General features: G+C 43.8%; 1 protein-coding gene across 6 annotated transcripts in view; it reads right to left on the bottom strand.

Annotated features, from left to right (window-relative positions):
- The window catches only part of LOC139570903 (transcription factor COE3-like), a 74,817-nt gene that overhangs the window by 42,207 nt on the left and 4,631 nt on the right, over positions 1-27,979 (bottom strand). For all 6 annotated transcript variants that reach the window (XM_071393214.1, XM_071393216.1, XM_071393217.1 and 3 more), the window contains exon 6: positions 27,060-27,128. In XM_071393214.1, coding sequence (XP_071249315.1) covers positions 27,060-27,128 — 69 coding nt within the window. The remainder of the gene's footprint in view (positions 1-27,059; positions 27,129-27,979) is intronic.

Here is a 27,979-nt window from a genome sequence, read left to right as displayed (position 1 = left end):
AGTCACAGGAGAACTCACACCAGCTACCTACCAGTCTGTTGATATTCTCAATCTGCCCTGAGATGGATTAAACATTCAATTTGTTACTTGCTAGACCACCGCAAGGTTCACCACTTACCATACAAATGGAAAACATGACAGTAATCTATTAGGATGCTTGGTCTGACACTGTATTATGTTGTATTTGTATTATATTTACTTCAGGGAAATTACGATTCAAGTCATATTTATCTTCATGAGGAAATGTGTGTCTAAATGGAAATCACCTTTAGAACGCGGGTGGATGTAGTGCCATACTAATGTGCTCCCTGAACCGTGAGATTTAGTCACCCTGTATGGATGCACTATAGGCTGCCTCTACACATCAAACTTGCTTTCCCAGTGTTAAACCCATAGCCCCCAATGCTGTTTGATAATTATTACGCTTACATTACTGAACAAGCCTCTGCCTGTGGAGCTAACATATACACCTCCCTCCTCATATAGTAAATTGCCATCTCAGTAAGCTGTTTGCAGTTTAGTGTCTGCTCTAGGAAACAATAACAAGGAGCAAATTGGGAGGTTTTGCGTCCCAAGTAAATATGGCTGTTTTTGACAAGGAACCTATTATTATTTTCTTACATAATGTTTCTCCCCCTTTGAGGATTTTAACTAATGCTGTTAATAATGTAAAAATGAGGGAAACATTTTCTTTGAGATAGTAGTATATTAATTAAATCAAGGTTACATGGTATGTTACATTACTTATAATAAATATTGCTTTAATTCTACAAACCATTTTAAATGTGCCAATAACCCCAGATGAAACCAGGTGCATTTATTTATACAGCACACTTGAATTATGCTATTAGATTAATTGATAGTGATTGAGCCGATGAAGGGACTAATCCCAAGATTCACTTCATCTCTCTCAGTGACATTTACATCCAGATGTTTAGAGTTTGGGGTAATCAATAAAGAGGGAGTAAAGACTGGCATTCACAATACTCCCCTTGACAAGCTCCAGCCCAATGTTTGTCAAGCAAATTAAACACACTTACACTTTTCACCTGCTTCTACAACAACACCACATATGGCCGTGAAGTTAAAAATAAGAAACTGTGCATACATTACCATCCATAATGCACTACTCCCTCCATTTAATATGCAAATTTTCTAAAATATTACTGGATACCTTCTGTTCAGAATGAATAAATTTGAATTGCAATTAGAATAATCTTGTATAATTAATGAAAACTGTCAATTTTGGTTCCGAAGTCATTTGATTAGCATGTTGATAGGACACTTATCAAGTTCAGTAAACTGTTAGATTAGAAAGATGAAAAAGGAAAAAATAAAAGATTGTAAGAATATTTTTTCAACGTCTCTGACATTTTCCCTTGGCACTGTAAACAAAGACACTTGCTGGCAAACTTCCTGAATAGAGGGGGGAGAGAGAGAGAGAAAGAGAGAGAGAGAGAGAGAGAGAGAGAGAGAGAGAGAGAGGGAGAGAGAGAGAGAGAGAGAGAGAGAGAGAGAGAGAGAGAGAGAGAGAGAGAGAGAGAGAGAGAGAGAGAGAGAGACACAGAGAGAGAGGGAGAGAGAGAGAGAGACTCTTGAGATTCTCTATGAATACCAGTCGACAGATGAAAAGGAGTGTATCGTCCAAGCTCTTGAATGAGACACTCAACTCTGCTCTGTGCACTTCAGCTAAGCCAGAGTTTAAGGACCTCATTTCTCAAAGCTCACATGACCATAATGATCTAATAAGGATCTAGCTGAAACAACTGTTGTTTGTGTCAGTGTTGAACATATATTTATTTCATGATCAACAAAGTAATGTGTATCATTGTTGCATAGTATGAGAGGTTCTGTTGCATTGTATGAAAAAGTACCATAAGTACTATCTACAGATGAACCGAGCTTGTGACCTCATTTTCCCCTCTTTCTCTGCTCATTAGCTACCCTGAACCTTCCTCTCTCCCCTTCTCAGTTTTGAAACCCCCAAATGAGTCCTAAATTGCCTGCGATACAGGTTAGCTCGAGGGAGGGACGGGGGGGGGCAAACATCTGTCGCGTTAGGTACCCACTCTTATCCCCGGGTATCTCCTGTGAGGAACTTTGGGATGTTTAATTCATAAACGCTGTCATCCATGTAAACCTCCTGATTTCATAATGACTAACTCTTGGTGCTTTAATTAATTTAATAATGCCTTTCAGAAGCCATATATGAAAGGGGCTCTGAAGTGGTGCATTAATTAGCTAACGCCGATGCTACCCTGTCAGGTTGCTGGTGGCTGTCAGGCACAGAGCATGGAGGAGGATGGGCACAGCTAAGAGGGGTCACAGGTCATGCCAATCATGCTCTTCCCCAAACTTCGCGAACCTCCTTCGCGAGGCCGATGGTTTACGGGTAGGCAATATGTTTCACTATTGTATTAATGTTGAAACTATTACCTGCTTTTGGTAGTTTCCTGTAAAATGTGCTGTAGCAACCCAATCCAAATCACTTTACCAGTTCCATACATTCTACTCCCAACTCACCTCTTCCAGAAGATGTTTTCCTTTCCCTATTGAGTAAACATGAACTAGGGGAGGCTTGTGTCTGTGCCTGTCCATTTATTACCATCAAATCAGCTGACTGAAGTATCTCAATATCTGTGGAGGCAATTATCTGTTTTGAGAGACTGCGTAATATGGGACTTTGTAATGGTATCATTTGGAGTCAAGGCACAGATGCGCCGTGCGGAGCCATACTGTAATTAGAGAGAAACGCTGTACAGGTTTTCCGCTAATTAGCAAATTATGCTGAAAATAGCATCAAGCTAATTAACAGTTATTATGGTATTTTTGAAAGTATGACTTTAATTAGCAAAGTCCTGACGCTGGCAATTTCAAACTCGTCTCCGAGAAGATGAGGGTTAAAAGAAGAAAAAAAATACGGGGCAAGATCAAGAAGATACCCAGATTATTATGATGCCGTCAAAGCCAAAAGAAGGGGAAAAAACGGAGAGAAAGGGAGTGAGGGGTAGAGGGGGCAAGGGGAGGATGGAGCAAAGCTTTTGTGTGCTGTGCGTCTGAATCTCCATCCAAATGAGGGGACATGTGTGCTGTGCCATGTTGCCAAGAGGAGCCCTGAGCGGGGTGCCCAGTGTCAGGTGGCAGCAGCTCGCCCCACTGCGACCAGGCAGAGACGAGGCTGAGCTCAGCTGGTGCCCACAACCACTCACTTATTCTACTCCGCTGCACATTAAAGCAGCCTGTGAGTGGAGCCAAGCAACAGCAGCCAACCTGAAAACACTGTGCCTCCTTGAACAACTCCACCCACTGCCAGGCTGCCTGCCTCTCTGCCTGCCTGCACTCACTGAGAGTATAGGCCCTATAGGGGATAGCAGACAAAGCTGAAGTTCAGCTCCTTGGTGATTGACAGAATGATAAGGGTGAAAAAGGAAGAGACTAGGATATGCTATGGGTTGGGGGTTGTGGAGAGGGGAGTAGTGATCGTCAACACCCCCACACATCTTTGTAGCAATAGCATTTAGATGTTTGTGTGTCTTTGGAAACAGAAACCAACATGGGATCTCTGGACTGCATCACCTGAAGATGTGGAGAGATAGGAAAGGAGAGGAGGAGAGGAGTAGACTTGGGGGTGTTTGAAGGCCTGATGTGGTGTGGGAGAGAGAACAGAAGTGTGCCTAGCCCCAGGCAGCCTACAGCTCCGGCCCATTAGCTGGGCTGACCTTGCCCGCGCCTTTGTCTTTGTGCTCTTCTCCCGCTGATTCCCCCTTCTCAACCATTCCCTTTTTGTTGTCTCCGAGCAAGGCTGGGAAGGAGGCCATGGCTTTCGGCTTTCTCCGCCTCTCCACACACCCACCGACACACCCACCGCCAAACCCGCTACCCCCCTCTAGCCTTCAGCTCGTAACCCAGAGGCGACATCCAGTGACAGTGACACCCCCAGCCAGTGGCCACCTCTCGCCCCTATTGGAACTTGGCCGGAGAGTCCAGGGGCCATTAGACTCCCAGAGAAAGTCCCCAGAGAGGAGGTCCACATCGCGGCCCACATATGTGCAGCATCCCTGGGCAGCCTGCCTCTTTATAGCCAGTATCTCATTTGAGAGGATGGAGCATGGCTGCCAAGTTTTGAAACTGCCACATATGGCCTCCTCCATCAATCGGTCTAATCAAGCATCAAGGGGAGGCAGAGCCAGTTTAATTGCCAGACAGATATAGCTGCTCTCACTTGACACGACACCTGAAATAGATACAGGTCTGAGGAGAGCTGACAGAAGATAAATGACTATGGCCACTCCTATAACAATGATATCAAAATACACTGTTATATAACCACCATTACTTTATAGCTACTGTGTCACTCCTACTACCATTACTATACTACAAAACAATTACTAGCGAAACAATTACTAGCAATTACTGTTATTATTGCCACCCATTTACTTCCTATTACTTCATATTGCTATTGAGAGGCATAAGTTATGTATGGGGGTGACAAGCCCAAATTTCCCATGCATACTGTAGTGTTCATTTGGAGTCCTTCAGGGGCTGTGCCTGCCTGTCTGCTGCCTGGATAGAACTTCCTGTTCCCCTGCACCCCGCTGGGGGAGCAGCTAAGGAATAACTTAACACACAGGATGAGGACGGATATCAACACCAGTCATCCATTCATCTCTGGTTTCTGCTGTCACTCCCTCTTCCATTTGTAAACACCTGAGACGTTGTGGTCTGAATGGGCTGGTGTCCAGTGTGTTTTTCGTTGTGGTCTGAATGGGCTGGTGTCCAGTGTGTTTTTCGTTGTGGTCTGAATGGGCTGGTGTCCAGTGTGTTTTTCGTTGTGGTCTGAATGGGCTGGTGTCCAGTGTGTTTTTCGTTGTGGTCTGAATGGGCTGGTGTCCAGTGTGTTTTTCGTTGTGGTCTGAATGGGCTGGTGTCCAGTGTGTTTTTCGTTGTGGTCTGAATGGGCTGGTGTCCAGTGTGTTTTTCGTTGTGGTCTGAATGGGCTGGTGTCCAGTATGTTTTTCGTTGTGGTCTGAATGGGCTGGTGTCCAGTGTGTTTTTCGTTGTGGTCTGAATGGGCTGGTGTCCAGTGTGTTTTTCGTTGTGGTCTGAATGGGCTGGTGTTCAGTGTGTTTTTCGTTGTGGTCTGAATGGGCTGGTGTTCAGTGTGTTTTTCAGCTGCCTACTCACATTCACTTCAAACACAACAACTGACAGATGTCTGTCTTCTCTGTGTTCCTAAATACTAAGGCTATGCGATAGCATCTGTGCTGAATGTCAAAGTGGGGATATTCGCCCTCATTTTACCACAAATGCACTCAACGTAGAGAGAGAGATAAGAAAGAAAGAAAGAAAGAAAGAAAGAAAGAAAGAAAGAAAGAAAGAAAGAAAGAAAGAAAGAAAGAAAGAAAGAAAGAAAGAAAGAAAGAAAGAAAGAAAGAAAGAAAGAAAGAAAGAAAGAAAAAGGGACAGTCAGACAGAATGTTCATGAAATGTCCCTCTCCTACAAATACATCTCAAATCACCTGGTGAGCTCCAACTCTGGGTGCATTAAACCTGCCATAGAAAGAGAGTCCATAATGAATCAATAATGTTTCAGAGACCTAACAACAACAACAACAACAAAGATGTTAGAACGTCAACAGAGATTCTCATTCATGATTTGAAGTTTTTCATCGGGAGAAGTCTGTTACAGTAGGAGACTGTTATTTCTGCCCTGATTCATTACAATTCTAATCTGTTTCATTACCTTTCTAAATAAGGATGGGGAACTAAGGCAGGGTTAACTAAACAAGCCATCGGGTCAAGTCCAATGGCTTCATCTTGAAGGCATAGAGAGAGGAGATATAGTTTAAAATTGTGGCATTTTCAGAGTGTACCGTAATTTCAGTGTGGTGTAATGTGTATTTAACTGTCCTCGTCTCTGTCTCTGCCTGCATTCGCTGTTCACATGTTTAATTAAGAAGTACGCTCATGGTTTCTTCTGCCCATCTGCCAAGTAGCTCCCTTCCTCTTATCCTGCTCATTCCTTAAACTGACAAATCTATTTTTCTCTATCTCTGCTCTCACTCTTCTCTATCCCTCTTCTTCTCCTCCTCAGCTTGCTTAAGCTACAATGTACAGTAGGTACAACACACATTTTGGTTTGTGCCCGGAGTTGAATAATACCCCCAAATATATCTGTAGAATCTACATATAGCTTAGGTGATACTATGGCTATGCTATTGAACTAAATGGTGGCTCACACAGAAACGGTTTTCCCGGTCCAGCTATTCCCCCACGTCTAAATCACCGGCTGTCAGACGCAACATGTGTGTCATTGTATCCCCATCAGCGTCTTTCATTGTAACCGCCATCACCTCTGAAGAGCTGCCTCTTATCAGTAGAGTGTCAGAAAGCCCCCCACAGGCCCCCCTCCCCTCTCCCTGTTAAAGGCTTTTCTATTAAGAGCAGTGTTGTGTACCTCTGATAGTGGCTGGCCCTGCACTTCATCATTCATAAATCCCTATGGGCATCAATGGACCTGCCTCTCCAGACCAACCAAAGGCTCTGTCATTCACCGCCACTGAAAACCTCGTAAATGAGAATATTAATCTGAGGAGGCATTCATTCAAAGAGACTAGGAAGTGGGCTATCAGGCAAAAGCACTCTCCTCCAGAATGGTCCACTGGAGGGCATTAAGCAAGACACCTGCACTTGGTTTGGTTATAAGGTTTTAGGGTGTTAAATATTTCAGGGTTTCTGGACTACAGCAAGCTGAACAAATACAATAATCTGCTGTGTATCATGAAATCTCCAGTTATCTCAGGAGGATTGTCAAATGGGTTTTTCATTTTCCACAAGCAGCGTGTGTAAGATGGTGGAAGTGACACATTTTCTCCTCTAGGTTGCCTTAAAAACATCCTCTCATATGTTGCAAACTGTTGGAAGGCGTCAGAATAATTTCCCTGAAGTATACAAGCACCTTGTTTGCCCTCCATGCCATGAAGGGTGCACAGGATAAAGAGAGGAGAAAAATACAAACTACTCCTCTGTGTAATGATTATTGTAGCTGCTAACTGTCAGTAGCTGAAAAAGTGGTGAGATCCTGCTGTGGGCCATGGGATGATCAGCAGCATCCCCACCAAGTCTCCTCATTATTCAGTAAATAGGTTTGGGCATGTCCTCAGTAAACAAAGCACTGACTGACAGTTGAGGGAGAGAGGGAAGTGGGAGTCAGCCTCGTTCCCAATTAGAGTCGCCTCAGGCCAAACTTTAAAGAGGAGATCAATCCAACAGATCGCTAAACTGATCCTGTCACAGTGCTGGGGATATTTAAACTGCCGTGAGAGCGGCGCAGGGCAGTTCTCAGTACAGTTCGGCAGGGCTGGCTAATGACTGGCACTAGACCCTTTCACTGGGATACATACCCCACAGTGAGATAGCGGTGATTGACGGCTGAAACGGGACCTCAGCTGGTGCTCCCTGCACACTAGGGGCCAGATGGTGAAATAGTGTCAAGTGATTTTTAGTATACAGCTCATTCTCTGGTGGAAATTCACAAAATGTCTCTCTCTTCCTTACCTGTGAGGCTGTTTTCAATCACGGATGCAGAGTACATTTCAAATTAGCCTGGGATTTGTTTTTCTTCTTTATCCCATACCTCTGAAGTTGGCAGACTGATTAAAACATGCGGATGAATCTCATCCCTGTCCACTTGAGGTAAAAAGTAAGCTCTCTCTAATGCTGAGCGTAAAGGATTAACATAAGGAGGGTGAAAGTGGAGAGGGGGGTGCGAAGTAACTATAATTGCATTGTCATTTTATAACATCCTGCAACTCCAGCAGATATCTTTGACTACAAGTGAGTTGCAGACTCTACCAAACACACAGAGGTAAAGAGTAATGAGAAGCTACTACAAAAACAGAGGTACTGAACATTTAAATGAGCGTGTGATGCATTATGTATATCAGTGAGGTTCCTGTGTAGGAATTAATTATGAGAATAAAACACAAAACAACATGCCCGATCTGTTGCTAAAATGCTGTGATCTAACGCAAAGCCAATTCATTTTCCATGCTCTTGAAGATAAAGAAAATGTTTGGTTTTGCTTGTCTGTGTGTCTTACTGAGAGTCATTCACTTTCAACTTTATTTGGGGATTATTGTAAATCCCCGGTACAAATCATATCAAGAAATCAGGTAGCTGGGACATTGGATGTGTTCTGCTAATGCTCAAGGAAGATCCCCTGAGGGAGCCATTGAGTTGAGAGAGAGAGAGAGAGAGAGAGAGAGAGAGAGAGAGAGAGAGAGAGAGAGAGAGAGAGAGAGAGAGAGAGAGAGAGAGAGAGAGAGAGAGAGAGAGAGAGAGAGAGAGAGAGAGAGAGAGAGAGCGAGAGCGAGAGCGAGAGCGAGAGCGAGAGAGAGAGAGAGAGAGAGAGAGAGAGAGAGAGAGAGAGAGATAGAGAGGAGAGAGAGAGAGAGAGAGAGAGAGAGAGAGAGAGAGAGAGAGAGAGAGAGCGGGAGAGAGGTGTGGGAGCAGAGTGAGTGAGAGAGTGGAGGATGGGTGCCAGAGAGACAGAGAGGGAGGGTGGCATCAGTCAAGCTGCACTTTATCCTGATAGATCTCCTTTACACACTAAGTTCCTTGTTAAAGAAGAGAAAATGGCACTCAATCCGGAGAAATCCTTTTCTCCTGCTGCAAGTCTGTCAGCTTGGGAACAACCAAAGCTCTCTCTCTCTCCCAGCTCCCACTGACACACAGCTACACGGCTGAATATAGAGCTCTCTCTATATCATTTATACACCATACTGTACACATAATGAACCATACCAAGACATAGTGATTTCACTATATGTCACTTACAGTGTCCATTTAACTAGTCACTTAAAACAACATATTAGTTGAATTTCATCAAGGCATCTCCATCACAAATATGGCACAAATGGTAAACAAACTACGGCACATCCTTTTTTAAATGGTTTTTGTTGAGTACAAATTCCAATGACAGAGAGCATGGCTTCCTTCCGTCTAATAGCAAGCAAGGGTTAAACGTGACACCTTATTAGCGATGGCGTTGATATACACCAATGTACAACACATTGATCAATGAAATGTGCAATCCTACAAAGTGCATTAAGTTATATTTGAAAGGTGAGAAGAAAAGCAATTTTATTTGAAGTCTGAAGTGTTTGCTGTTCAGTCTGCATGTTCTCATCTCCCAAGATTACCATTTGCATGGTGTGTGTCAAGACTACTTTTCAGAAATCTCGGTAACAATTCAGATGCAATCGATGAGGAGTGACAGTTTATTTTAAAGGCTTAGCACAGGCCAAGAAAGGAACGACTCAAGCATCAAGTGGAGAGGAATGAATTTGTTTTGTATTTGATTTTTCCATTAAATTTATCACCACTCTAACCCACCCCTTCTCTCACGCTCGCTCAATTTCTCTGACTCTCTCTCCCTCTCTCTCCTTCTCTCTCTCTCTCTCTCTCTCTCTCTCTCTCTCTCTCTCTCTCTCTCTCTCTCTCTCTCTCTCTCTCTCTCTCTCTCTCTCTCTCTCTCTCTCTCTCTCTCTCTCTCTCTCTCTCTCTCTCTCTCTCTCTCTCTCTCTCTCTCTCTCTCTCTCTCTCTCTCTCTCACTTTCTCTCTCTCTCACTCTCTTTCTCTGTCGCTCGATTCAACAACAAGGCTGTAAACTAGCTGTCGATTTCTCCTCGCTGCTTTCCATGTCATCACTTTCATAAATGTTTGATTGTTCCACACCCTATACCCACAGTGCTTTTAATGCTCATATGTGAAATGATGGGGTAAAGATGTCAAGAGACAAAGTCCTGGTGCCCTTTAAAACACTTCCTCATATCTGGAGATTGTTGCGAAACATCCTCTTACAAAATCATTCAATTTTAGTTTTTTTCCAAATCTGATGGTTAAGCCATTATCACGTTGTCAGGGAAAACCACCAGAGTTTTCCAGCTGTACTTCACTGAGCACACTAGAGAACTGCACTGAGACTACCGACCCATCTCTCTTATTACAACAGATCTCAGAATCCTCCCCTTCTCAAATCCAGGGTTCACTGAGGCAGCCAATCAGCAGGACAAACCAGTCAGGGAGCCAGTGGCATGAACAGGACAGGAGCCAGCTGATGAAATTCATCCATACTTCTCACTTATGATGACATGATTGATTTTCAAATGTAGGATTGTCTTCCAGCCCTGCCTCCTCCATCCCGCCTCAATCTGTCCAGTCGTCCGCGCTGCTACCGCCTAATGGATAAAGCCTCTGTCTGTCTCAGACACGGAGGTGAGGGTTGATGTGTGGAAGAACAACTGCAGCGAATGAAGGGTGAAATTTGAAAGAGCAATTTTCCTTCTGTCAATCAGCCGTCAAGAGAGCAACTTGACCACCAATCAGTGGAGTGGATTCAGGGTTCATGGTTGGTGAGGGAGTTTTGAGTGACTGTGCCATATCATAACATAAAACAGCCAAAAGGGGTTTTAAGGGGGTGAGAATAGATTTTTGGCTTATGATTTATGGGCAATGGCATACCTTCTCTGCCTTGCTGACTAAATAAATTGACACACTAATGCATAGCATATCATCGTTTATAATTCATGGTTCAGAATTTGAGGAGTCCTATCATCTAGGTGCTTCAAAATACAGCCAATTAAACTTGGCTTAATTATTAAAGGTAGAAAGTGAGGGAACGAAACATGCTTTAAAAAACTCCTACTTCCAGTCAATTACGATAAAACTTTAATGAGCCTGGATAGAGAGCCATAAAAACTGATAGCCCCTCTGTCATGAATTATAAATCCATATCGATTTTGTTTCTTTGCCATACGAATCGCAGGTAATCGTATGTTACCACATGTAAAGTGCACTTCCCTGGCGAGGATAAATATTAACTATCAAATATATATGAGGTGTGTGTGCATTTCTGACTGGGCTCCCATGGAAAATGAAGCAGAAGATATGTGGAGGCGAGGCCCTTGGGGAATGGAATAGAGGGTACCATATCAGACACAGAGAGACCATTAGCAGCAGCAGCAGCACACGCTTGATATGTTGCCTAGTTAGCGTCACATATAGAGGAATACATGTATTTTATTATTTGTGGTTGCCATCATGTCTCTCCTAATAGACAGGCAATGTGGAGTTTAAACCACATTATCCTCCAGGAGACCATCGCAGTTACTCATGAGAGAAAGGGCTGATGTGTGTGTAAGCCAGGTCACCGCAGTCTAAATGAACGCAAGCAATGTGGGATGGAGGACGGAAGAAGTGGGGGAGGACGGGACGTAGTTGCAGGAGGGAATTGTTGATGGAGACGCGACTAAGTTGTATGTTATGATGTACACTGTACTGTGCTGGCTCTATAGATGTTGAACAACCACATAGCCAGTTTGTCCATACCCTTTTCATGATCCTCTTTCCAAGTTAGTCAACGTCCTTTCTCTTCTATCCATCTGCCTTTTCATTGGATTACAACAACACACACCAATCCTGTTTAGTGGATCGCCCAATGAAAGCTTGTGTCCCGCTATCGTTGTCACAGTCGCTGTCTCGTTGGACACTCGCTAGAGGTGAAAGGGCACCGACATGATTACTGTGACACCTGGTAAATGGGTTATCCCTGAGACAAGTGGCTCACCACTGGGTTAATTGATCAACTGCTGTTCGACTTCATTAGGCCGACAGAGCAGGCTTAAAGAAAAACACAGAGTGACTGTCACTCTGAATATGTTAATCACGCCTGGGCATGAAGGACCACTGCAGCATTCCTCTCTGTCTCTGCTTCCTAGCCTACTTAATCACATGTCGAAGCATCACACCACAGTAAAACTACAGTTAAAACTCTTTCTCTTGTATCAACTAAGGCTATCTGTCCACGTCTAGAGGAAGGAGAGACAGTGAGGTCTTGGGTGTTATTTAATATAAATATATAATTACCAGTGTAAAAAATTCATAATTTGTCCTTTTCACAAAGGCAGGGTTGTAATGTAGCGCTAGGTGAGCGCTGTACTTGACGTACACACTGGAGGTGAAGGTGTCAGGGGAGAGCTCACTGGAGCGAGAGGAGGTTTTTATTGTTGCCCAGCCTTTCCGCTTAAGTGCACATGGCTGGGAGGAAGCGGGGACCTCCAGATCTGACCCCTGCCCATGTATATTTAATAGGCCATCAGTTGGCCGGGGCAGCTCTCTGATCAGGATTCAGAGAGGGGCTTTGAACACCCCCTGTGTATTCCTGAGCGTGCAGCCTCAAGCTGCTCTCCCCAGCTGTGTCAATCTCACTGTACTGTTACTACAGGCTAACAGACAAGCCAATGGGCTACTACACTACTACAGTCTAATGACTACAGAAAAAAACACAACAATAGCAGTTGGTGCAAAGTGTGCTGTCTATGACCATGTAATGAGTGTAAAAACTCAAATAAATTGGTACATACCGTAACCTTTGCTCCGTGTAGTAAAATTACACCAACCTAATTGTACACTTAATTTCCTTTATGAATGACTAAAAAGCAATCTCACGGTCACTGCACTTTGCACGGCTACAACAATTGTAATAATAAAAACAAGATGTCAAACAGAAGAGTGCCACTCGTATCTCTTGCCTTCTAATAAGGTGCACTTTGAGTCAAAGCATACGTGGGCAGCTTTGGGGATGGGTCATTTGACAGGCAATTATTTTGCGGAGGTGCTATTGACAGGCTGGTCTCGTGTTTGTTCAACAGCTCTGGGTGAGCTCCACGCTACTCTGCTACGTGCAAAGCGCAACGGATAGGGAAAGAACTCCTGATCTCGGTGGAAGAGCGCTATGTGGGGGGTGAATATGTGACAGCCTTGCGGAGAGAGGAAAGTAAGAGAAAGATATATGGAAGCCAAAAGGGTATATAAGGTTGTTATCAGACAGTGTTGTTACCACCAGTTTTGTATATCGTCATTTAAATAGTTTGAGGGAAATGTCGCTGTTTGATAGTGGGAAGAGGAGTTTAATCTTATGAAACACACAAATATCCTGTACTGTATACACATATGGACAACCCCAGTGTCCGGTCTGGAGAGTGAAGTCACAAGTTCTGCTGGTTGTGCAGGCTCTACGCTCGAGACCTCCAGTGCGCCTCGACGACCCAGTGTATCCGGTGCCTCCGCCAAGAACCAAGCCTCCAGTATGTCTCCCCAGCCTGGTGAGTCCTGTGCCTGCTCTCAGAACCAGGCCTCCTGTATGTCTCCCCAGCCTGGTGAGCCCTGTGGCAGCGCCACGTACCAGACTGCCCATACATCTCCTCACTCCAGTGATGATCCATGGCACGAAGCCTCCAGTGATGATCCATGGCAAGAAGCCTCCAGTGATGATCCATGGCACGAAGCCTCCAGTGATGATCCATGGCACGAAGCCTCCAGTGAGGAGTCATGGCATGAAGCCCGCAACGAGGGTGCCCAATCCGGGGCCCGCAGCGAGGGTGCCCAGTCCGGGGCCCGCAGCGAAGGTTCCCAGTCCGGGGCCCGCAACGAGGGTGCCCAGTCCGAGGCCCGCAGCGAGGGTGCCCAGTCCGGGGCCTGCAGCGAGGGTGCCAAGTCCGGGGTCGGCGACGAGGGTCCCCGCACCAGAGGTGCCACCAAAGCGGGGTGAGCCAGAGGTGGAGCGGGGTCTGCGTCCCGCACCTGAGCCGCCACCGCGGATAGATGCCCACACCCAGACCCTCCCCTATAGGTTCAGGTTTTGCGGCCGGAGTCCGCACCTTTGGGGGGGGGGGGGGTACTGTCATGCCCTGACCTTAGAGAGCCTTTTTATGTCTCTAGTTGGTTTGGTCAGGGTGTGATTTGGGGTGGGCATTCTATGTTTTGTTTTCTATGTTTCTTTATTTCTATGTTTTGGCCGGGTATGGTTCTCAATCAGGGACAGCTGTCTATCGTTGTCTCTGATTGGGAATCATACTTAGGTAGCCCTTTTTCCCTCCTTTCAGTGTGGGTAGTTAACTTTGTTTGTGGCACTATAGCCCTGTGAGCTTCACGGTTGTTTTTTCGTTTGTTGTTTTGTTGTTTTGTTGGTGACATTTACTCAAATAAAAAGGAAAATGTACGCTCACCACGCTGCACTTTGGTCCACTTCTTTTGACGGCCGTGACAACATTAACCCTCACCCTGTCAGCAGAGCACTGTTCTGTGTTGCAGCCCAAACGTCTGAGCTTGTCCCCACTATGGACACACTGTATGAAATGTGGTATGCAGGTAGATGGACAGGCAATGTCTCAACTGGCTGCCATGGTCCTAGCCTTAACATCAGCCATTATGTGGAGTCATTACAAAGTAAGATGTGTTTTCTACTTAAGCAACAGAAATGCCAACATTATTATAAACTTTGGATTGTACTGCATCTATCTGATGCTGCATGGAGCTTTAGGAAATGAGCACTAGTCTACGGCTGGCAATGTTGAAGCATATTGTTCCATATAGCAGCATATGCTAAATAGCTCTTCAGCCACACAGATGCCTAGTTGTAAAATAGCTCCTCAGTATGGGTATCTGCACCACCCAGATGGGTCCCAAGCTGTGCCAAACCGCTCCTCGTCAACTGCTATGAACTATAGCGTCACATGACTACCGGAGATACTGGGTCCTTTTCTGTATCGCCTTGGCACAATAGAGCCTCGCTGCCCTATGCATCATCTGAATCCTATGCCTGTCAAGTCTGAGGTAGCTTGCCGAAAGACAAGACTGTTTAATCTACTCCAAGTGTTGAGAGTTCCATTCAGCCAAGGTAGTACAGAACAAGACTTTTCTCTGGTTCAGTTTGAAAAGCTCTATTCTGAGAGGGCTGATTTGGACGTGCATGTGGGTGTGACTGAGCGAGGCAGATTTCATGGGATATTTAGTCATGATTCCTTGAGTTATTGGTTTCCGCCCTGTTTTAATCGCTCCGGCCTGAGCCAAAATATCTCGGAGGATTCCCGGAGAGCACTTTTCTTCCACCGTTCAGCAGATTGGAATTTGTGTGTGAGTGCCTCACATCATTTGAGGTGTCCTTCACAGCTTCAGGGGCCCTAATTCAAACCACATGGAGGGCAGTGTCCGGTTACGGACCTCTCCAGAAGGGCCACGCTCTCATTGGCTGCTGTAGGATGGGAAATGGTGCGTCTCGGTGGAAAAAGTCAACAAACCGATAGAAGCAGGAGTCACAACATGGCCTGCACACACTCATTCACATTTCGATAAATATACATACACATGTACACATACAAAGACATTATACACATACACACACAAACACACACTGATATACAAGTTTACACTACGGGCCAGCAAGGGCTGCTTGCTTGACATGATGGAAGACTAAGCGCTAGTCTCTGTAATATTGCTTCTATTCTTCATTGACAATCATATATATTTTTGCTGTTCCCTACTGACTTCACAGGGCTGAACTCTATTTATGAATGATCTGACATATTTCTCGCTATTTTTCTGACAGGAGTACTCAGAGGAAATTTCAAGGCACCTTTCTCCTGACAAGTAGAAATATCAATATTTGAATAAATTGCAGATTTGGATCTCTTCACATGGATGCACTCGAGCAAGTGTGTGTGTGTGCGTGCGCGCATGTGTGTGCAGAAAGGAGCTCTTTTCATTCTGTTTCCACAGTCTTATCCCCTTGAGCCCGCAGGCAAAAATCTGTATGCAGCATTTCATTAGGGGAGAGCTCCACTGAGTGACATGTGAAGCACACCTCGGTGTCGACCTGATGAAGTTTACTTCCCTCAAACGACAAAAGCCACTTTGTAGAGAGGAGGAAAGGGTGATGGCAGAGCAACAATAAAAAATCATGAATGTTATTTTACAAAGTGACAGGCCAATCTGTACACAAATAGACTATCTTCGAGAAAAATGCAGCTTCAGAGATATTAGGGGACTACGTGGTGCTTGGTTAGAACTGACACCGTAGAAAATGATTGCCAATTTTTAAGTATGAGAAGAAGGAACACTTTGGTTATAAAAAATCATTTTAATTGGTAGAGTATACAGTTGTTCTACATACTCTTAATTTGAATGAGAGGTCAAAGTTCAACATCCTCTGTACTCAGTCTTTCTGACTCCTTCTCCAGCGTTATGTGTCTTAACTGAGAAAGTCCTGCCAATCTGTCTTACGCTGTGAAGTTGCAGTAGCTTCCATCCTATGTGCTTCTGTTGCTGATAGATCACTGGAGAACCTACCCTTCAACCTCCTCAAACACACACACACACACACACACACACACACACACACACACACACACACACACACACACACACACACACACACACACACACACACACACACACACACTGCTTTCAACCCCGTTTTTGAGGAGTCTGAGAAATGGCTTAGCCATTTGAGGTTGCTCAGGTACCAAAAAGGTTGCGACCTCTTAACCGCAACGCTGACCTTCCTGACCTGCATGTCGTACTTTCCCATTCCCAACAGAAAACAAAAACAAATCTTGTCATGCGCCTCTGTGACTGAATAAAAGTTCCCCACTAGCGAGGCGGTTCTTTGACTGTCGTAGACCACATGACCTGAGACTTCTGGATAGTCTCGATTTGACAGTTGCACAAGAAAGGTGAAGCCATGTGTGTTGTCCATCTCAGTCTAAACAATCTCCTCTTCCCCATCTCTCTCTCTCTCTCTCTCTCCTCATTCCTCGTGGTGTGCACAACTTAATAGATGAGCCATGGTAGATTCCTATTATGGAATCTCTGGAAAAGGGCCCGGACATTCTCTGTTATCCTGGATCTCCATCTGGAGGAGCCACTCACTCTGCCCCCCTCCTCCAATCTCACTGTGTTCTGGTGAAGCTACGCTGCTGAGATGGCTTTCACTCTCCACTGGATACAATGAGATTGTATTGTCAGACCAGGTTGACTCTATTCGAATCGACAAGCCATTTCAATAACAAAAACACAACAGTGGCATTGAATAAAACATTCTCGTTAGTCTGAAACCATATAGGGAAAACAATAGGGAGGTCTCAAACTGTCCAAATATTTTCTTGAGAGTGGGAGTGATTTGAGAAGCACTGAATGTATACAAATTAACACTTCTTCTTATATTGAATAGGTTTAGATCTTGCAAGGATCCTCTGAAAATGGTCAAGGTTTATTAGGTCAGTTATGAAGGCCCCAAAAGCAGAGGATACGGTTAACAGACTAATAAAGATTACAATCGGGTCAGCCAGTCAGTAATCCCCAGAATAATTTGTGAAAACAAAGCCCACAGGTCTATAGCATAAACCTCAGCACATCAGCGTGATCGGCACGTGCATAGGGGCCGAACATAATACGGTGTGATTTAAACCATACAATGAGCAGAGAAAATAAATATGCTAAGAGCACAAGGGTGTACTGGCAAGGCCTCTCGGGCTATGTCATCACTCCCTTGTCTATGCAAAGCTTCCCACCCGAGGGAAGGGCCCGTTATTATGAGGGCTCAGCTTCCCTCTAAGAAAGCAAACTGGAGCTGCAGTCCAAACAAGGCCAGCGGTGAAGGAGCAGAGCAATGCCAGGCAGCTCAGGTTTAGCGTCGCCTCCGACCTGGCTGGCCCGGTCCCTGCATAGCCCTACGTCAGCCTCTCCAGGACAAACAAACAACCAGCACTTACACAGGGACAACCAGGGTAGAGATGGTGCCACAATCACCGAGGACGGAGCTCGATTGGATTTGCTTTATAACACAATGTAATGAGTTCCAGACTGGCTGGACCAGGGCTGGTAAAAGGTGCCGTGCTGTCTTGTTGGTCTGGCCTCAGTATAGCTCCGAACAGATGGGGAGGCATCCCAAAAATGTGCGCTCCCTCATGTGGTTTTCACTATCATTATATAACTGTAAACTCCTGGATGTCCGAGATTGGGGATCATTTCTTTCAGATGTCCGTAGGCCGGCAACAGGACTCGAAATAGCTGGATGGGAACAGTTATTTTACAGAGGGTCTGGGGGAGAGGAAGTCAGAAAGATTAGGACTAAGACATGACGCGGTAATACCAGGATCTGGCGCTGCTAGGGCTGCTCTATACTCTGGGCTCTAATAGTGAGGGTGTGGGAGGGAGAGAGCATGTCTGTGTGTGAGGGTGGGATAATGAGAGATAGGCCTATTCATATCAAGCCACAGGAAGTCTTATTGTGTTAACGTGCAGAAATCAAGCTGTACATGGCAGTTATACCTCCCCACTGCAATGTAGAAATTCAGAAACAGGGCAGGCATTCCTCAATAAATGACTCCTAATAGAAGTGGCATCCCATTTAACCATTTCTATTCGTTTGTTTCACATGACTTGAGTAGATCATTAATCTATTGCAGCACAATGGTGTACACTAACCATTTTGTCGTGGTTTCAGACCAAGAACAATTTTTCCTTTCTTGGAACGAAAAAGCTCCTCACATGTAGATATGGCTCTGGTCCCTGCATGGTAAAGACAAAATCTGTTTTTTCTTCAACCGTATTGAACGTGGTGCTGAACAAGCAGAGGAGTGTTTTTATTGTAAATCAATAGCGATCAATCGGCAGCCTGGGTGTTGAATATGGATCAATATCACACCGGGCCGTAGAGGAGATCTGATTTCATTTGGCAAGAGGAGCGAGCAACAGGTTTCCATAAAGTGGTAATTTAAGACATAGGAACATAAGTCAGATGAATTGATATAGACTAGCCAGGACCTTTCTTGCCACTGAATCAGCACAAGGACATTTCTGTCATATATCATTAACACAGTTGGGGCAGGTTATAAAGGGGGAGGGGTCAAGAAGACCCCACCAATCCACAATGGAAAGGGGGCACATATTAGAATACAATAGTATTGGTTAGAACAATCTAATGTTACGGTTTACATAAATATTAAAATAATGAGAATCTGACTATGCCACCAAAATAGATGTTGAGGCGTTTGTTTTAAATGCAACATGGTTCTGTTTGCTAAGACTTCTGGGAGCGATTATATGATGAGAACAACATCAGATACATACAATAAGGTGGTTTTCATTTTAAAATATAAATATTTTATAGCAAACTGTTGAATGCATATTAAAAAAAAATCATAGTTATGGTCAAATAATTCCTGTATTGTTTTATTTCAAACAATATAAAATAGCTCCATAAAACAGAATACAAATGTTCCCAGACTGAATCGAAGATATGTAAAAAGAGGGGGTCATCCCTACATGTATCATATCTATGTGATTCGTGGACAGCGGGGCACTGTTCCAAATGACAGCATCTTAAAGAAACAAAAAACTGAGCTATACTTAGAAATAACTTGTCACTTTTAATAAATGACACTGGTTCAGGACTCTTTCTCTGGGGCTTTTCCCTCAGATCCATCCCAGGCAACCCTTGGGGCCATCGGAGCGGCCAGAAGACCTGCTCGTTTCCTTGAGGTAACTGATGACCCCATCCCACAATTCCCCATCTTTGTCCTGTGACCCCACGCTATGGGAGCAGGACCATGTCCGATGCAATCCTCCTCCGACTGCTTCCCATCTTAATCTCAGCCATGTCACACTACAAATTGCTACATTCAGAAAATGAAAATAGATTGAGGTGGAGATGGAGGGAGGGAGGGATGGATGGAGGAAAGGGAGGCGGGTAGTGGCGTGAGTGTGCATCGACAACCGATCCCATAACAAAAGTACTGGAGGAAAGAACGACTCGGGAGATCCTGGCAAGGAATCACATCACGGTGAACATATTGATCGGATTTACAAAACCTCCAGCCTAATGCGGAACAAATGGCATGGGCGTGAACTGGTACTTAACCATAAAACCCCAGCATTACTCCGTCTCCGATGAAATACCACATAAAGTATATCCCTCACCAGGGCCTAATGTGCTGTTTTAGGGCCAGATACGACTGAGGTTGACCCAACAGTTTGTTTGACAATTAGGGGGAACCCAATAAGGATTGAATGGGAGTGAGAACATGCCAAAAGAAAGAAAGAAAGAAAGAAAGGAGACCTTTTCCAAAAGGAAGAAAAGCACGTAAAAACAGTGCGCTGGCCGATCTAAATGCGATTCATAGGATGCGAGGATGTTTGAAAAAACTTTTTCACCATTAAATCTTTAAGAAACCAAACAAAGACTTCTAAACAGCTACCGAGTTTAATTATAAAGGAGAGCTGTTAAATATTTGAGATAGAGCGACATGTTTTATTTAGGTTAGATTTAGTTTTCAATAATGTACTATTTTCATTGTGTACTGTGTTACACTTGTGCTTCATGGAAATTCATTTCAAATGAATTCATCGCTATAATTACTTTTCAGGTATTATGTTTGATTGTAATGGTATTTTAGGGCAGCTTAATGTAGAGCGTTACCATGATATTCCAAAGAGTTATTGGGTGTAATAGGAGACAATGGAACTTCATCGAAGCAGAGAAACACAAACAATCAAAATTGTTATTTAAAAAGATCACTAATTTTACAAATAAAATGTGTGTGTGAGTGTGTGCGCGCGCGTGTGAGAGTGTGTGCGCGCGTGTGTGTGTGTGTGTGTGCGTGCGTGCGTGCGTGTGTGTGTGTATGAGGGCCAGTGTTGCGCTTTGTCCAGCCTTCATTCCATCACACCAGCTCTGGCCTTGTTTCTGTCAGCACAGCGAACCAGGGGAGTAGAATGAGGGAAGAGAAAGGGAGAGGAGAGGGAGAGAGACGTAGGGGTGGAAAGGAGGGAGAGGTTGTCTCTGCGGACAGATGGACTGGTCTTTCTCAACACATGTGGAACCATGTTTCGTCTTTCACTGCCGTCAAGCTGGAGCCGAATCCGTCGCTCTGTTGGTCCAGACTAGTTTCTTGTACAGCACACCTCTCTCTCTCTCTCTCTCTCTCTCTCTCTCTCTCTCTCTCTCTCTCTCTCTCTCTCTCTCTCTCTCTCTCTAACACACACACACATACACACCTCCTTCTCTCTCTGCACACATGTTAAAGTCATCACCCCTGCTCAGCACTAGTAAAACACAACACCCCCGTCTTCTGTGCTGTTGTCAAGTCTTGCCATTAGCTGATGCCCCTGGGGAATCCTATCCCAGTGAGGTGGGTCTCCCGCGGGAACACCAGGCACCACGTTACCTTCAGACGCCACTCATGTGAACCCAAACATGAGAGCATAATTTGGAAAATATAATTTATACTGTGCGTCTTTGTAAGTGTCTTGACATTTACAAACTGCGATAAAACCAACATGAGGGAGGAGGGAATAAGAAACAGAGCAGAATAATTTGAGGTAATGTTTTGCTTAGTGAACAGTATTACCCAATCCTGGATGTTGGAACAGTGGGAAGGAGTTTCTGGCTCCAAGGCTGCAGAGAGGGTCTGGGTTTCATTTTTCACCAAGTGCAAGCCAACAGAGAGCTGCCAAGTACAGCTTTCGCTCTCAACACTTCCTGCTCTTCCTACTCTGGCTCAAAAGGAGACAGGTTTCACTCAAACATCACTCTAGTCCAGTCAGGGGTGGCCAGTTTCTTCTCTCCTTTCTCACAGGGTGTCAAAAACTCACATCTGTCATATGAATTACATTGAAAAGAGCCGTAAATAAAACGCGAAGAAGGAAATAATATTATTGAGGCATGAACATGAAAAGTTAAAGTGTTTGTGGATGTGGATGTGTGTGTATATGTATGTGTGGTTGCATGCGTTCATGCATGTGTGCGTGTGTGCGTTTGTGCGTGCGTGCGTGCGTGTGTGCGTGTATGTGCATGTTTTTCCCTAAAGGCAGCAACTTTAATCGACTGCACTATAGTACTTCAAAACTGTATTCTCACCATCCATGAGCCAAATACAATTTCTGTACTGTATGATGCAAGAATCCATGAGCTACACCTCCAGGATTAGAGCTCCCGAGTGGTGCAGTGGTCTAAGGCACTGCATCTTAGTGCCAGAGGCGGCACTACAGTCCCTGGTTTGAATCGAGGCTGTATCACATCCGGCCATGATTGGGAGTCTCATAGGGCCGCGCACAATTGTCCCAGCGTCGTCCGGGTTTGGCCGGGTAGGCCGTCATTGTAAATAAGAATTTGTTCTTCACTGATTTGCCTAGATAAATAAAGGATAAAATAAAAATAAAAACAGCACAACCTGTGCAGTGCTCTGACCTCTGCATTGCTTCATTCTCACGTGTGGGTGGATGGTGAATTACACAACATATACAGTGCCATTTTATTACCTTTGTGAAAACATGTCATTTACAGTAGGTAGTTAATAAACCAGAACTCTCTTCACAGGTTATCAAAACACTGCCTATGAAAACACACATATTTTTTCTGTGTGTAATTAAAATGGTCTCTGAAATCCTTTTTGACAGTCCAGGGCTTTAAATGACATTAAAGGAGACAATGAATTAAATGTTGCTTAATGTCCCCTTTTCGCTGATTCTCATTTACATAGCATTTCCAACGCAAAAAGCTGACCTTATAAATACTGGCATTTGTTCAGCTTGGGAGTTAATCACACTTTTTCAACATCCAGATGGGAACACACCACCACACCAATGTATTTGTTGCGTAGAGGGAAGAGAAACCATATGTGGTCCAACGCAAAGTTATTTTGTTGCTGACAAACATCTCAGACAACAAGCCAGTGCACTCTGGGATATGACCTAGTAGATGTTCCGCAAATGAACGATAACGCACAGTCATTTAGAAAATACGGCACACTAATGAGCAACATAACGAAAAGCTAAGCAAAATTTGCATTAGGCCAAAAACTGAATTGCATTAACACATGAACAGGTGCGGAGAGGCCTTTATAAATGAGCTAAATTAATAAAAACCCTCCCACAGCACAGCCATGTGTGCTGATGACTGAAGAAAAAAAAATCTAAAGGAAAAAACAAGTCAATGTTATGAATTATTCAGTAGCTGGGCAGCCTCCAGAGGTCAAAGCTCTTTGACCTTTGTGACAGGAAGTGAAAGGGAACGCGGTTAAAGCTGGAATAAGCGGAGCTGACATCTTTTGGTCTGGTCCACGGTCCTCCTTTCTGAATGGGAGTGTACATTGACATGGATGTTAAGCCATGTGAACATACATTAGATTCAAAATGCATGTATGGGCAGCGTGAGCTCTGAAAACACATTCCCTCCTGTGCTATCCTCACCTAATCTGCTGCATCTCCTCTGTGATACAAGCAACCTTTTTACTTTGGCAGCCAGAATGAGTCGCTTTCTTTCTTTTTTTCCAACAGGATGTTCTTATTTTGTATTACAAAATGAATGTGTAAGCCTGGACCATGTATCTAATCTTTCACACAGGAGAAGACAAAAATCAATATTCAGGAGAGTGAAGATAGATACCAGGGCGGAAGAGTCATCACAAATTGAATTATGTTTGGCGTACACTGCCCTACACATACTGTAAATGGGGAAACCACCTAATCAGATATTGGGCACCTCATCACTATAACTCTAGAGACTCAAATTACTGCCTGTATATACCCATGCCCCCACTAACTTTAAGGCGCCACTAGCTTAAAGATGTGACATCCCTTTCAACAATGACTTCATAATGGGAAGATATGATTAAAACCAACTGTGAAGTACTGTAGTCATAGCAATAGTGATACAATTACGGACCAAATTCAATCAGTCTTTTTGTTTCTGCAAGAGCCAACATAGTTTCCAACATTCCTGATTAGAAGAGCAAAAAATACACACTAAAAACAAATAGATCTATATACTGCCAAATAAGGGTTATTTGGCTTATAACCAAAGCAGAACCCTTTTTGGTGCTATATGGAACATTTTCCTAAGGTTCTATAAAGAACCATTAACAAAACGTTTCTGGTTATTGTTGCAACCCTTTTGGGGTCTATACAGATCTATTTTTATGATTCTTTATAGAACCATTATGGATGGTTCTATAAAGAAGCTTTATATGTTCTATAAAGAACCTTTCTCAATCTCAAAGGTTCTTTGTAGATCCATACAGGGTTTTTTATTCTGGTTCATTCAACAAGTTGAATCAGGTGTGCTAGCTCTGGAATGGCTGGGGGTGAGAACTGAGAACTACTGACTTAGTCAACCACTTAGTCAACACAAAAAGAGTTGTGCACAAACCACACCCCAAAATATTTGAATGAGCCACCAACCCTACATTTTAATTATCAAGAGGAAAGAACCATTTAAGAAGAAATAACAATTGTTTGAACGGCAAAGAACAATTGAAGGGCTCAATGGGTTCTTTGGGTCAGTATGGTTGAACCCTCACCTTCCCCAAAAAATCCTTGAGGAACACTCATTGTTATGTGTGTATGTATGCAAAGACTGACAGAACATACAGATGTAGGATCTTAACTTGATCACCCTGATGCAGGAGAACTTTCCTGCAATGCAGGAAATGTAAAAGGTTTAGTGTATTTTAGGTTTAAAAAGGCTTCTGATGTTTCAGACTTGATTTCCCTTAGGAAAAATGTGACAATCTATACAAAAATGTCCACATAATAATTCAAATTTCCTGTTGCTGCATGAATATTTTCCTGCTGTAGCAAACTTTCTCAAATGAATATCTTACATCTGTAATAGACTTTAATTTTACAATCACCACAGAAGATAGGGTCAGCCTTTCCCCAGCAGTACAGAATGTCCCTTCACACACACAAGCTCACACACATGCAGACACACACACACACACACACACACACACACACACACACACACACACACACACACACACACACACACACACACACACACACACACACACACACACACACACACACACACACACACACACACACACACACACACACACACAGACAGACACACACAAACAAACACACACAAACACACATAAAATAGTCCCTTTCTATCACCAGAAAACAATATGAATAATGTAATGACATCAAAAGTCACTTGTGAAATATTTAAAGCTCCTCCAGCCCTGAAACTCTGTGACAGCTGTTAGGCTTATACTGTATCTAACAAACTTTTTTTTAAAGAATTCTTTCCCTTAAAAAAATTCCTGAAAATCTGCATCAAACTCAGAGAGAAAATAGGGTAAACAGATGTCTGGCTTGACTACAGGAAAATTGGACACATTTGGAATGATAGGTTTCCCAAACTCAGTCGGATATGCCAGATCCATGGGAACGCCAGTTAATGTCTTGATAGATGCCAGCTAGCTGTGTATGCTTTCCTCTTGTACCATCTGGGAAAATGTTACAGCGAGGAAATGCCATCAATGATTCACTCCAAATCTGTTTCTTAAAGGTTGGGCTATGCTACTCTTTCTCTAGGAAATGTGGCAGAGCTGAAGATGTTTTATACTGTAATGTAGGCAGCTATCTAAGACATGACTGATTCAACAATCAGTCTTTTTTTCACACAGTCAACTCTCAGCTCTCTTCAATTTAAAATAATCACTTTTAGCCAGAAGCAACCGCAGCACAGGTGCCACTCACAATTTGCATGAGAAACAGACAGAAGTAACAAAAGAGTATGTAACATATTGAGGCTTCACAAAATCTCAACCATATGTTCACTGAAAATTACTGTATCAGGATGGTAAACTAGGTGACATGTGTATGCAGTACAGTAAACGTCAGTGATTTTGTGTTAACCCCGAAACTCCACAACTAGCCTTGCTGCAACCCCCTCTAGTCAGTGGGAAGTCAATGGGAAGTAGTGTGGGACTGGGAGGGTGAACTGATCTGCTCATAGTTACGACATGGAGACAATGGGAGGGCCTAATGAGGAACATATGCTTTTGTGATTCAACAGACCTGCTCATTGTGCGAGGAAAACGATACTCTACTCCCATTCACTCCCGTCACAATAAAAATCTGAGCCTTTTTTCAGAGCTGGTTGAGCTTACAATATCCATCCGCTTCTCTTTTTTTCTGCTTGCATTCATTTTGGCTATTGTACTTATGTTCCCAGTTTTGTCCCACAGATTGAGGAACAATAGAGTGTGAAACTTAACTCAATGAAGGCGGTGAGGCAATACAAATCAAACTTAAAAGCAGCAGAAATCAGTGAGATGTTTATCTCTCATACTTTGTTTCTGTGTGAACACTGTATCCAAAAACTACACTCGTCTAATAAATGAGATAACCAACTTCATGAAAGGCATGATGAGAGCCCTTTATATATACATTTGAATTATAAAGTGTTTCCTTGGGCTGCTCAATTTAAATCACATACATAATACCCATAACATAATGTTACATCCAGTCCTACATAATAGAGGAACACCAGCTCTCCTAGTAGAGAGAGAGAGAGAGAGAGGCATCTAGAGAAGCAGTAGCTGTGGTAATCCAGCCAGGCAGGCATCCATGGCAGCCCCTACTTCCTGATGCATGAGAAGCTGCTGGAGTGGCGGCAACAACTGTTCAGCCCTATTTGATTACTAATAAGAGAGTTGTCCCCTCTGTCAGATACCAGGCATTCTCCACTAAGTAAACAGTGATTCCGGCTAGTCAAACATTAGCATTGCTGTCTCTCCCCACGCCATGGTGAGAGTTAGTTAGGCTCTATGGTGAAGATATTCCCTCCTACACACTCGTGGGCACGCACAAACGCACCCACATTCATTTTTCAGCCGTGAGATAGAGGAGTCTGAATAACAGTTATACTGTGTGGAAGGAATGTAATAGCCAATATGCAGTTTATGTTCTCTGAATATCCAAATCCTGTAATCTATGTGACATACCGTAACCTAAAGGTTCAAAGCAAAATCCCTGGCACAAACTCTTATCACAACCTTCGCCCTAACCAAAACTAGATAACGACCACTTCGATAGACAAAGAGAAAATGAGAGACAAATATCATGATAAACCCCTTAGATAATTAGATGAATACCCCACCCAATGCACCTGTGATTGAACACCCCTCTCCAGGTGGTGACTGCCCCTCTGAGCACAGGTACCTGGGAAAGACCCCCCCCCCTCACCTGCTTACAGAACAATCAGCCACAGTTCCCACAGAGTGGACCAGAAGGTTGGAGTCAACCCACCTGGGCACCCCAACACTGCGGAGTTCTCACTCACTTCCCAACAGAGCATAAGGCTGAATCTAACACAGGTCACAATCACAGCAGCATGGAGGAGACATGGAGCAGAGCCTACCTGTCGATGATCACAGGGTCTGACGGAGTCTCGTTCCTGTTGCCGCAGCTCTTCTTGTCACAACACCGGCTAGGGGAAGAAAGAGCGTTTGAGATCACAACAGTGGCTGTTACTGTTTAGAGTGAACATTAGACCCTTAAAAATGCATATTGCTTTCTAAGGCAAAACGTCATTGTGTTCAATTTGGAAACAAAAATGAATAGAGAAATAACATACACTAAATCTATCCTTTCATGGATGCTGATAGAATAACAACATGTTGTGGTGAAGTGTTTGCCTTAGTGCTTGAGAGGAGGGAAGTAGAAGGGAGGGGAGGGGGGATTGGGCCAGGAGGCAGGGGAGTCACTTTTCACAGCTTCAGCTTTTGTTTACCTCTAATTGCCAGGCTGCTATTTCTGGGGGAGATGCAAGAGGCCACCCTCAAACCAATATTTCTGCGGGGCATTTATCAATTACGGCCTCAAAAGCACTAATCTATCCTTCATCACGTTTCCACCATCTTTTCTCTAAACCTACACTAAACCTCCAGTTCTTTGATTGGAGCTTTAATTCAAACTGAAATTAAACACAACTATACTGCTGCTTCCCATTTGAAATGAAAATGTATATTTGTATAATGGCTGCAGGTCTAAATGATATTTGATGCCATATGGCAAGGAAAGAAAGACAAAGCATTTTTCACAACATGCAGACAAGAGATAGTTTGAGTGGATTTTACAATAATACTGCGTAAAAGTGCAAAAATATACTTAATGCTTTACCAGAGCAAAAGCGGACAGAAGAATACTCTCATGGAGTAGGCTTAGGATACTCATTACCTCATGCCTTCTGGAATGATTATAGCTTTCACTCAGTGAGTAGGTTAGTCTTCTTATGCCTCTACAGAATGCAATTTCTCTTTGACATTGACAGTAAAAATG

The sequence above is a fragment of the Salvelinus alpinus genome, chromosome 3, assembly GCF_045679555.1.
Source record: "Salvelinus alpinus chromosome 3, SLU_Salpinus.1, whole genome shotgun sequence".
In the NCBI taxonomy this organism is placed as follows: Eukaryota; Metazoa; Chordata; class Actinopteri; order Salmoniformes; family Salmonidae; genus Salvelinus; species Salvelinus alpinus.
Note: the sequence above shows the minus strand (reverse complement) of the source record. Positions and strands in the feature narration are given on the sequence as shown.